The 12,982-nt window shown below is 46.2% G+C and overlaps 1 protein-coding gene and 2 pseudogenes across 1 annotated transcript; 2 read left to right on the top strand and 1 right to left on the bottom strand.

Moving 5' to 3' along the window:
• Positions 1-1,658: 1,658 nt before the first annotated feature.
• LOC136524341 (uncharacterized) lies at positions 1,659-2,000 on the top strand. Its single transcript, XM_066517748.1, has one exon. The coding sequence runs from the start codon at positions 1,659-1,661 to the stop codon at positions 1,998-2,000; it is 342 nt and encodes a 113-aa protein (XP_066373845.1).
• Positions 2,001-6,059: 4,059 nt separating this feature from the next.
• On the top strand, positions 6,060-11,342 carry LOC136519589 (protein trichome birefringence-like 5; annotated as a pseudogene).
• LOC136521138 (uncharacterized) lies at positions 6,353-9,078 on the bottom strand (annotated as a pseudogene).
• Positions 11,343-12,982: the final 1,640 nt, after the last annotated feature.

Raw genomic sequence — 12,982 nt, 5'->3', positions numbered from 1 at the left:
GGTTCTCATTGATATTTATTTGTGATGTTTTGATTTATGTTTGTTAAATTACATCCGTTTTGTTAGATGCAAGAAATATTTCAGGAGGAGTTTTGGCGAAAACGGAGTCGTCCTCGAGAATTATACCCCGACGCGTCTAGCAAAGATGCCCCGTCCCTCCTGACCTCACTGTCCCTAACTGTGACTGTGGTTTCCCAGCCCATATTTTTCAATCGAAATATTCGGACATAGTGACGCGTTGCTTCTACACATGCAGTCGTTTTAATGTAAAAAATTATTTTCACTATCCTTTTTCTTTATTTGTGTAAGTATGCTACTATATTTTATTGGAATCTCGTTGTGTAGGACCATGAGATGTGCTTTTTCTTTCAGTGGATCGACGATGCAGACAAGTTTGATCCTATGTACCTTCTTTTCGACGATTGGTTTAGAGGGAGACATGCACGTGAGCACTTCAAGCGGTAGGCTCTCATCCATTTCTCCAAATCCCTCACAAACCTGTGATCCATTGTCTACTTTCTGCAGTTGATGCGGTTCTGACCTGCTCTAATTTTTCATGAAAGTACTTGTCCTCAAGCTGTCGAGCAGCCTTCTGGAACAAATCAAAGTTACCATTCACACCATCCTTCCAGAGTAGATTCTCGGCAAGGTGCCGAGTACACCAACGATGGTGCAAAGGTGCATACCTCTCTATCTGCTCTCGCACGGCATTAAGTATGCCCTGGTGCCTATCAGATATGATGCCAACCTCCCTGTCAGGCCCAACCACGTATATCCGGACTAGCCTCAAGAACCATCCCCAACTGTTATTGTTCTCCTTCTCAACCAAAGCAAATGCCAAAGGAACCAACTTGTTGTTCGCGTCACAGGATATGGCTATAAGAAGTGTGCCCTGGTATTTACCAATCAAGAACGTACAATCAATGGAGAAGACGGAACGACAGTGCCTAAAAGCATCGACACACTGAGGAAAGCACCAGAAGGTACGGAAGAATATCTGCCTCCCATCCTTCCATGCATTAGGTTTTGAGATGTACTCATAATGCATGCCTGAATTCACCGCTTTGATTGCATTGAAAAGAACTGGCAGCTGCTCATACCCATCTCACTAAATGAAGGCATATCATTAAATAGCACAGGCACGCTTTGCATGTCAATAAACTCAACATATCCACAGCGATCGCTTTCAATGGTGCCTCCATGATATATGGTGACTAGGTTGTCCATCTAATTCAAACATGTAACGAAACACATGTCATTTAGTCTAAATTAGACGATAGATCATATATAGTTAATTAAATATGTAACTACATATCTAAGTAGCTATCTAACAAGTACTTTCTAACTACAAACTAAGTAAATAAGATAATAACTACCTATATATATACAGTGTACTCACTAAATAGCTAGATCATATATAGTTAACTAAATATGTAACTACATATCTAAGTAGCTATCTAACTATATCTATGTACCTATGTATTTATGTTTCTATCTATCGGCATATATATCTCACTAGATTGACATATATATCAACTACCTGAGGCATCACATTAACTAGTAAATAATAAATGCCAACTAAGTAGGTACATTGCATATTCATAATTTTTATCTTTCCAACAACTGATCCGCGGACGTCGACGGAGTCACAGCGGACGATGGGCGTGGGTCAGGCCGACGATCGGGGCCGGCGGTGGCACGGCTGCCCGCTGCAGGTGGCGGGGTCGGCGGTGGCGCGGCCGACGACAGCGGTGGCGCGCGGCGGGCGCGGGATGCCCGGGGCTCCGCGCGGTGAGTCCGGCTCGACAGGCGCGGGAGGCACGGTGACCGCAGGCGAGGACAGCGGTGGAGGGCGGCAAGGACGGCGGTGGAGGGCGGAGGAGGGCCGCTGGGGCGCGGCGCGGGGCGGCCGCGGGGCTCGGGGAGCGAGCGCGGCGCGGGCGAGGGCGACCGGTGGAGACAAGGGCGTGGGCGGCGGCGGCGGAGCTCGGCTCTGCTAGGGCGAGAGAGAGAGGAAGAGAGGCTCGGGGCCCATATGTATTAAAGGCTCGGCGCCAATCACTCTAGCGCCGAGCTCGACGCCAGAGTGACTGGCGCCGAGCTCACTGCCATGTCATCTACCGTGCCCAGGAGCTCGGCGCCAGAGACGCTGGTGCCGAGACGTGTTAACTCGGTGGCGGCATCAATGGCGCCGAGCTCAGGTCCTATTATATATTTATGAGAAACTTAAAAAAAAAAGGCTAAAATGTAAAAAAATCAGGAGGTGAAGCAGGTGTTCGGGAGTTTGCGCTATTTATATTTTGGATGAAATTCTTCGCTGCGCCGTTATTCTGTCGTGGCTCCTCGTTCTGACGAGCTGCCGAGCTGGGGAAACGGCCGTCGACAGCTACAGGCGGATATACTAGCATGATGCTAACGGCGTAGAGGACGACATGGTACAGCTAGATCTGCATAATCAGGGAGGAAAACAAAGAGAGAGAAAGGGAGCTCGATAAAGCGAGAGACTGAAAGGTTGTTGAAAAGGATAGGAGCAAAATGTTCGTCAAACTTTGAAGGTTCCAGCAGCCTGCTTGATATGATAAACAAAACAAGAAATGATAGATAATGTCGCCTTCATGGAAATGAAAATTCACACACCGTTTGAAATTGATGCCATATTTGAACTTTGGCACAAGAATGGTTCAACTTAGGCCATGTTTAGATTGCAAAAAATTGTAACCCGATGAATAGTAGCGCTTTCGTCTTATTTGGTAAATATTGTCCAATCGTGGACCAACTAAGCTCAAAAGATTCATCTCATGATTTCCAACTAAACTGTGCAATTAGTTATTTTTTTACCTACATTTAATGCTCCATGCAAGCGGCTAAAAATTGATGTGACGGAGAGAGAGTGAAAAAACTTGGAATTTGGAGGTGATCTAAACAAGGCCTTATGCGTTTTAATGCCAACTTAGATAGAGTACGTAAAGATTAGCGGGTATATATATGAGTTAGTCTAAGTACTGGAGCAGAGTTGTGGAGAAAAATACAAAATTATGAGGAAGCTTGGACTCCGCTTCTTTTTTTTTACAAACCCAGACGCTCACATACATGAGCGCGTACTCACCCCTATGAACGTCTGTATAGACATCCTACCCCTATAAACACCTCCAAAGAACTGAGTTGGACGGGCAATAAATGAACTACAAACAAAAGAAATTCACCGTGAAGTGGTTTGAATTATTTTGACCGTTAGAGTAATGGTTATTAGGAAAAATACAAATTTACAAGGAAGTTTAGCTATGACTCTACGTATGAAAGAAAAAAAAAACTAAACCTGAGCAAAATTACACGCACACTAGGTGGCTATTGGATACTCGTCGCGTGCATTGGTTAATGGAAGCATACTTGGGCATACAACATACTTTGGAATTGCGACGCGACAAGGATGCTAAGGCCCCGTTCGCTGGTCTGAAACTTGGCTGAAACTGGCTGGTTTTGTGAGAGAGAAATACTGTAGCGGCTGATTAATGAACAGTGTTTTGTGAGGGGAGTCACCCGGCTGGTCTGGACCATTCAGACCAGCGAACGCGCCCTAATATACTATGGCCACGTGTTGTTTCCGTGTTTGCGGCGCTTACACGCGAGACGCCGAAGAAAATGAACTAAGTAGGCCGAAATCACAAATCATAAGATTTGAGCCGCGTTCGGCTTATCGTGGTCACGAATTTGGTCGGTCGCCGTTCCAAACATGGCATATGTATGATACCAACATTGGTAGCAGCTTGCAATGGCAAAGAGGTGACGGTCACACACAAGTGCAAAACCTATGCATTCATTAGCAGGATTTGAATATTAATCATACTTAAATTGCATTTCGTACGACCCCACCACCTTGCTAAGAGAATCTTCATCAGTTCCTAATTTACCCTAGTCTGAACACCATTAGTTGTTTCATTCCAGGAAGAATTATAATCAGATTATTAGAGAAAGTTTTTACTCGATCGCATGCTAGCTGGCCGGCCTGCCCACACAGATGTTCTTACCAAAAGTAAAAGTACCAAGCAAGCAAACAAAGGTCGAGTGAGCTGCTCCTCTTTTGGCACTTCTGTTGAGCTGTCTGGCGGCTCGAAGCCATCGGTCCATCCATAATCCATGTAGTCCTACAGGGAAAAAATGTGATTGCGCCGAAAGGTGACGAGGATTAGGATATAGTCCACGTAGCCATTCATAGAGGTCGGTCACCGCCCAGGCGCCCACCGGCAACCGGCAGCTCAAAAACAAGTCTGGGAGGCGAAAGGGGAGAAACGGAGAGCAGACAAAGTCCAATTCCCGGTGCCGCCCGGTCGTACGCAGCGCGCGCAGCGCCAGCGTCACCCTGGCGGTGGGGCTGGAGGCCTGGGGCCCGGCGTACCGGGGCGTCACAGGGTGGACGCCCCCCGTCTCGGTGCCAGGACGGGGCGGGTTCCGTTCAGCTGCGCGCCTGTGCGGCTGGGCCTGATGGTGCGATGCCGGTGCGGCGTGGTGAGCCGGACCGACGTCTGAAGTCTGAACCGACGGATCGTTTGATATTGCTCTGCTCCTGCTTTTTTTTTTCGCGCGGCGTCGTGTGGGTGTGGCCAGTGTGCTTGCTTCGCGGAGACAGCACGGGTTCATCCCGGTGCGCGGGAGTGGCTTGGCCGGTGCACGGTGGCGGTGCTCGTGCTGGGAGATAGACGTGGACAGGCGGCGGAGGAGCGTCAACGCGTCGTGACTTTCATGAGGCCGTGAGCTCGTCAGCACGGAAAGTGACGAGCAATGGCGCCTCAATCTGATGCTTGGGTACAAAGTACAGCAAACTCGTATTCGCATGGCACGAGCCACGAGGAAGCTGCGACGACGACCGGATGTCAGGAGACGGCGTCGGCTTCCCAAGTTCATAGGCGGCGGAGTATGATTTTTCTGTTCCTGCTTACCTCGGGATCACAAAGAAGATGGCCATGTGCCAATGTATCATGTAGTACATGTACATCGTCTTTTGAACACGTAATTTTTTTCATAAATTCCGTATTTTCATTTGAAATTCATATATAATTTGTTTTTTTTTTGTATTTCAAAGGGCTCGTAGACAACTTTTCAACATGACATCTACAATCCGACAAACTTATAACAATTTCTAAACATCAATTTTGTAGGTATACTTTCATATAATAAATATAAATATTACAAATGACGTAACTTATACACATAAGCTTTTGTTGTTCAGCATATTTCAAAAAAAGATACAACTTCACATTTTTACACAGTTTGTTATGGACAAACTTTTCTCAACCAAAAAATTTGTTCATAGTATATAAAAGAAAAATAGATAGGTTAATATTAAGAAGAAGAAAAGAGAGTGAGATAATAGGGCGTAGTATCGGATATTACGTCATGATTGCGAAATCGTTGTAAGAAAGTTAGGTTTGAAATGTCATGTAGGAAAATTATTAAGATAAGTTGTCTACAAATTTTTATAAAAAAATATTGAAAATAATTATGATTAGAAGTTGCTGTGATAAGTTATGCCCCACAAAATATTACGTGTAACAATTTTGAATATTATAACTTTGTAACTTTCTAAAAATGAAAAATTATGAAAACATTTTTTTCCAAACAAAAGAAAGTCACGGGGTTGTCTTAGTTTGCTGTTTTTTATTATGGCGAATGTTCTCTAATTTGGATTTGGGAATAAAAACATGGTCAATAATCGTTTGGAGCCTTGGAGGTATTTAGAAATCCTCAAATTGGGTCTAAAAAGTTCCCTTGTTTTAGACCGACTCCAAACTGGACGGCCCAAACGACTTCACAGGCCACAGCTTGGCTTGTCGACACCGACACAATTGCAGGCTTGCACCACTCTGTATTCTGTAACGGGCCACGATCTCTGGGGCCCACATAACATGTCACTGTCACCGGAAGCCCAGAGTCAGTCAACTGCCAGGTGCGACTCCCGCCACTCTTCTTGGCTCTCGCTTCACCCTCGCCGGATCCACAGCCCGTTCGCATCACTCGCCGCGGGGCAGGGACAGCTCCCCCCGCACCGGTTGCCGGCTTCCCCGATGCCGTCCACGCCGTGGCTCCCCTAGCGCCTCGTCGTCCCGCTCGTCGCCGCCTTCGCCTCCGTTCCGTTCATCCTCCCGCTCACGCTCCCCCTCCTCCTCCGCTCCAACGTCTCCCCACGGGCGCTCTCCCTGAACAGCCTCACCTGGCTCCCTTCGTCCCCAACGATACGGACAGCTCCGACGGTTTCGCCGCCACTTGCTCCGTCACCGTCACTACCATCCGCGCCCTCGCCGCCAATGTTACATATGTCACCTTCAGTGGCGTAGCTAGGATTTGTAGCTATGGTGGTCCATTGTCTAAATTTTTTTAACCGCTATAAATTTAACTTGTCAGTACACAAGTATATGAATTACAAAATACAATTAAGGAAAAAAGGACATATAGAGTTCATAAAATAGACGAGTATAGCTTTCTTAACGTAGAATTGATCGAAATATTACATACCTATAATAGTTGAAGAAGAATATGTCACTACTACTTCTTCTTGTCAGGCCTTCGCCTTCTAATAGCCATGAAAGTGTTGATGATCTCTTCTTCACTCAATTGTAAGAACATATCCCGCTCAATAAAAGTCACTAGACAATCATCGAGAAGGCTATCACCCATCTTATTTCTCAACTTATTCTTGATAAAGGTCATTGCAGAAAATATTCTTTCAACACTTGCCGTAGCCACCGGTAGAAGCAATACCAATTTGATAAGTAAATAGACCCAATGATAAACTTTATCCCTCTTTGTTTCAACAAGTTTTACTGAGAGGTCAACAAGATTGTTTAAGCCTTTGAACATTTCATCTTTCCTCATGTCATCAATAAAAGTTTCAAGTTGCAGATCGAGCCTTAGCAAGTCAGAGCTTGAAAAATCATTAGGATAAAATTTAGCAAGTCTATGTACCTTGTTTGCATCAAAAGAAGCGAAGGAATCTGCTGGATTCAAAGCAGCCATACAAGTAAGCAACTCCATATTTACCTCATCAAACCGACTATCAAGCTCTTGACTAATTTTATCAATGACTCCAATATATACTTCTCTTCTGAAGTGATCATCATTTGTTTGGTCCTGAGCAAAACGTGCTGATCTTCTATATGGCACATAATTATGTTCCATTCCAGGAACTTGAATACCATATTTATTGTAAAATATTGTAACCCTTTGAAAAAATAAAGCCCACCCTTCAGACCTCATTTGTTGCATTTTACTCTTTGCCAAACGGACAAGTGACATTGCATTAAGGATATCTTGGTCTTTTCTTTGCAAACACTCAGACAATTCATTTGTATGTCCAAGAATATCAAGCATCAAATGAGCACTAAAAATGAAATCAAATGACTCAAACACTCCAACCATAGTATGTATTTTTGGCCATTCACCCCTTTGTGAAGTATCTCGTCCAAGAGCTATGAGTACATCGTGAATTGTGGGATACATAGCAATCATGTTGACCACAGTTTTATAATGAGAGCCCCACCGAGTGTCACCAGGTCTAGGTAGCCCCATCTCTTGATTTAACCCACTTCCAGATTCTAGTATACCACACTCAAGTGCTTTCATGACATTGGCATATTGGTGATGTCGAAGCATGCCATGACGCTTACAAGAGCTACCAATAATATTTAGCAAGAGGGATACTCGATCAAAAAACCACACACAATCATCATTGTCTCTGGCAACAGCAATAAGAACCAATTGGAGTTGATGTGCAAAACAGTGAACATAATAAGCAGATGGTGATTATTTCATAACCAAGGTTTTTAGCCCTTTAATCTCTCCTTTCATGTTACTAGCCCCATCATAGCCTTGACCACGGATTTGAGTTATAGTCAAACCATGACTAACTAGTAAAGATTGAATTGCTTCCTTAAGTGATGAAGAAGTAGTATCATCTACGTGAACAATTCCAAGAAACCGCTCACATGGCCTTCCTGATTTATCAATATAACGCAAGCAAAGGGCTAGTTGTTCTTTATGAGAGACATCACTAGACTCATCAGCTAAAATTGTATAGTGATCATCTCCAATTTCCTTAATGATTTGATCTCTAGTCTCCATTGCACAACATTGAATAATTTCTTTTTGTATGTCTGGGCTAGTTAATGTGCAATTACCTGGAGCATTCTTCAAAACAAACTTGTCGACCTCTTCATTATTTGCTGCAAGCCACTTCAAAAGCTCAATGAAGTTCCCTCTGTTGCTAGACTCTTCACTTTCATCATGCCCACGGAATGCTAATCCTTGCTGCAAAAGAAATCTCAAACATCTAAGTGAATAAGTCAACCTAATCTTGTAGAGACGGCGCTCCTCATTATCCACCTTCACAATTTTATCATCAATTGCTCCATGGGGAGTCATAAATAAGTTATATCTTTCTTGAGCTGCGTTGTGAGCACTTGTTACACCTCCCACATGTAAATCAAGTGCATCATTTCTATTCCAATTTCTCCAACCACCTTCAACAAATGCAGATTTCTTACTTTTCTCCTTTCCAAACAAGTAGCACACAAAGCAAAATGCTGCTTCCTTCTTGACACTGTATTCAATCCATGGATATTTATAAAACCACATAGGATTGAATTGTCGATCCCTATTTCCAATTTTTCTGCTTTCAAATTGATGTGCATAAGGTTGGAATGGACCTTTAATAATATATGATCGTCGAACTGCATCTTGATCATTGACTGGATAATTTGCAATGGGTCGTCTTTCCCCCGGATCAAGTGGAAGCCGACTGATATCATAAATAGGTTCTTTTTGGGCAACTGGAGGTGGATTTGGAGGCATTGGAGTTGGAGTTACATTTTCTTCAATCACTCTATCTTGATCTGAACCATCTTCTTGTTCAGACATTGGAGTTGGAGTTACATTTTCTTCAATCACTCTATCTTGATCTTGTCCATCTTCTTGTTCTTCCATTTGCTCTTCTAGAACAGCTAAAGCCACAGAAGGAGATTGAGAACCAGCCTTCTTCTTTGATTCATATTTCCGGAAAAGAGAGGCAATATCACCACTCCTCTTCATTTTTAACAAATCTGCATGAGAATTATTTGACGTTTCAATTTACCAAACCAATAATCCAATACCGTAAAAAACATATAATTAAAGTTAAATCAGTTTTATATACCCATACCCTGTGCACTTTTGTTGTTCCTAGCTTGCCAATTGCAGAAACGTGGATCCTCCGAATCTTCGATACTGGCTGAAAGAAAAAGGAGAAACGTGAGTACAGACTACAGAGTAGGGCTTTGGCTTAGCAAATAGCAATTGAGTCTTCATCTTAGGTTTTCCTGGACGTACGTACCTGATCGGCTGATCCTGAGTCACGGCTTAGCGTTTGCCGTCGTTGCTAATCACGGAGTCACGGCCGTCGTGGAGAGGTCCTCGTGGAGTCGCCGCTCCCTGTGCTCGATCCAATCTCGATGGCCCGTGGCCGCACCCGCGCCGTACGGAGGAGATCAGTAGAATACGTGAACCGTCGCTCGTCGGTCTCTCGCCAGATGCAATTCCAGAAGGCCGGCGCATCAATTCTCTAGTATACGTTACATGGATGGGCTTCGGTTGTTGGGCCGAGCGCAGGGTGGTCCGTGGCCCACAGGGACCACCTTGTAGCTCCGCCCCTGGTCACCTTCGCCTTCCCCACCACCGCCGTCTCCCTCTGCACCGTCCGTCCCCCCATCGCCACTGATGATACAGGCGTCGCACTCTCCACCGCCGCCGCCGCCGATACAAGCACAGCATTCTCCACCGCCGCCGCATCCACCACCACCACCACCGCCACCGCCTGCGTCCACGGCAGCGGCGGCGGACGAGAAGGCAGGTGAAACTGAAACCGGAAGGTGCGACGTGTACAACGGGGAGTGGGTGCCGTACGAGGAGGCGCGGCCGCTTTACCCGCCTTGAACGTGCCCCTACGTGGACGAGGCGTACGCGTGCGCGGCGAACGGCCGGCCGGACTCCAGGTACACGCGGTGGCGCTGGGCGCCGCGCCACTGCAGCCTCCCCAGGTACCACTACCAACCCACCCACCGACACGTTTGCGTTGCGTCCCCAAAAAAATGTTGCTGATTCGCGCGCTAGGTCCGTAGGTTCAACGCGACGGACTTCCTGGAGAGGCTGCGCGGCAAGCGGCTGCTGCTGGTGGGCGACTCGATGAACCGGAACCAGTTCGAGTCCATGCTCTGCGTCCTGCGCGAGGCCCTGCCGGACAAGGCCAGGATGTTCGAGACGCACGGGTACAGGATCAGCAAGGGCCGAGGCTACTTCGTCTTCAAGTTTGCGGTAATGAAATCAATCAAGTGTGTGTGGCAGCCTGCAAACTAGCTAGCTAGCCTGGAATGGAGGTGGAGGAGGATGATGAGCTCGTTCAGTGTGTGTGCGTGTGACGAACGAACGTAGGACTACGGCTGCACCGTGGAGTTCGTGCGGTCGCATTTCCTGGTCCGCGAAGGGGTGCGCTTCAACAGGCAGGGCAACTCCAACCCGATCCTCCAGATCGACCGCATCGACAAGACGGCGAACCGGTGGAGGAAGACCGACGTGCTCGTCTTCAACACCGGCCACTGGTGGACGCACGGCAAGACGGCGAGAGGGTACGCACGGCTTTCGATGGTAGATTGTGCTGTTTTTGCAGCTCAAACAATCAGCCTCCTCTGCTCATAGTTACTGATGACTGATCAGTCTCGAATTTGGAACGATGTGCACAGCCAGAACTACTACAAGGAAGGCGATACGTTGTACCCTCGATTCGACTCGACTGAAGCTTACATAAGAGCCCTCAAGACATGGGCTCGCTGGATCGACAAGAACATGGACCCGGCCAGAAGCGTCGTCTTCTACCGAGGATACTCCACTGCGCATTTCAGGTGACGATAGATCGAGCAACCAACAGTAGTAGTGTGAAGCACAGAAGCAAGCTTGACAGGAGTTTCACGTGTTTTTTGGGCGGCAGGGGAGGAGACTGGGACTCCGGCGGCTCGTGCAACGGCGAGACGGAGCCGACGTTCAGAGGCGCCATCATCGACAGCTACCCTCTGAAGATGAGGATCGTGCAGGAGGCCATCGCCCAGATGCGGTTCCCGGTGCGGCTGCTGAACGTCACGAAGCTGACCAACTTCCGCAGGGACGGCCACCCGTCGGTGTACGGCAAGGCCGGAGACAAGAAGGTGTCCAAGAGGAAGCAGGACTGCAGCCATTGGTGCCTCCTCGGCGTGCCGGACGCCTGGAACGAGCTCATCTATGCCTCTCTTGTCTTGGAACCCAACCCTGTCGCATGGGAAAACAGATGAGAGCTTATTAGCAAGACTGTTCCAGCCTTGATGGCTCAGCTATTAGCAAGTGTGATGCTGTTGCTAGTGCGTACAGACGCAGCACTGTGCGATTGATTAACGGACTTTACGTATACACGCCACTTCAAAATTTTGATATAGTATCATTCAAATCCCCAGTCTTCGCAAACTATTTGCGTTCTGTCGAGCTTTACAATCTTCAAAGATGCGACTTCACCACTAATAAATGTATTGTAAAATAAATTTTCAACAAAAATCAGCACACATGATTAGTATGTTTCAGAATTTACAAGTTTTATAATGGTTGGAAAAAACATGGACCATCCATCAGCGAGATCGAACAGCAGAAAAATAGGAAGCACTGAAGCAAAGGTATTGAGAAGTACCAAAATATGTGGGACCAGTACCAAAACGTGTAGAGCCTATACCTATATTTTCTAGTTGATTTACTGATTTTTTTTTAAAAAAATAAAGGGCATCTAGGTAATTTAACTTGGTTCGATGTCAACGACCCTCGGATCCATCATGCCCAGCACCAATTTCCTCGTTTCCCTCTCCATCCCGAGCATCATCACGAACATGAGGACGAGAATCGTTCATGGTGAGCTCCTTTGTCGTTGCTCCTGTCTACATCGAGCTGAGCGACGATCCTCGTGCACGACCGAAAATGGATCCCCTGCAACCTGAGTTCCGCCTCCGGAATCCGGATGCACCCTCATCGCCGGCAGTTTATCGAGTTGGGGATGATTTGTGCTCATGCGCCGCCCAGCCTCTACCCTTCCTCCACGTCGTGCATGGAGTGCCACGACCGGATAGAGCAGATCCTATATATGCATCTCGCCACCGCGCGCCCTCCTCCTGGCCATGCGTCGTCACAGCCGCCCTCATCCTGTACACCATCGTAGGCAAGGCTAGTGGGTAGTGGCTGGTTCTTATGCCACGGTAGGGTCGAACCGGCGAGTTCCGACCCCATGCAGTCAATGCATGGAACCATCACAACAAAAATAGTTAATAAACTATGAACTGCAAATTTGATAGATATGAAATGATTAATGATTGCTTTTGTGATGATTAGAGCAAGCCATATGTGTTTGCTTTGATTAATCAGTGCAACTGAATTGTCGTGTAAGCCTATCGTTTGTTGTCGGAGCTCGTGAACCGAGCGGGATGGCTGCTCTACTGCAGAAGGCACGTAGTGACCTACTTCCTCCGTTTCGAAGTTGTCAACTTTAATGGCTACCTTTTGCTATAAAATATTAATAAAATATAGTCAATATATAATTTTATAAAACTACAATTGGAGATGAATCTACTTACATCATTTTCATATTTTCAAACGCAACACAAAAGAATTTATTTGTAGTCAAAGTTTAAAATGTTTGACTTAACACAACCTCAAAGACTTCCTTTAGGAAAATAGAGGGGGTAATGGGTAGTCGCCTCAGTGCGTCGGCTGAGGGGGTTGTTGACTCGACCAGAGCGAGTCAAATTAAGAATTACCAATATATCCTTCTCTCTATGAATTTATTTTTAATTTTCTTTCTCAAATTCATGTTCTGTAAAAATAAAAATAGAAAGTACCGTTACTTTCCAACCACGAGAAAAGCTAATGAAGACGTAATTGGTTAGTTTACGCGATC

The sequence above is a fragment of the Miscanthus floridulus genome, chromosome 18, assembly GCF_019320115.1.
Source record: "Miscanthus floridulus cultivar M001 chromosome 18, ASM1932011v1, whole genome shotgun sequence".
Lineage (NCBI taxonomy): Eukaryota > Viridiplantae > Streptophyta > Magnoliopsida > Poales > Poaceae > Miscanthus > Miscanthus floridulus.
This window is presented reverse-complemented; position numbering and strand designations above follow the sequence as displayed.

Bases quoted from the DNA above. Each gene is read 5' to 3' on its own strand.
- LOC136524341 (XM_066517748.1), top strand. From the start codon at position 1,659: ATGGGCGTGGGTCAGGCCGACGATCGGGGCCGGCGGTGGCACGGCTGC.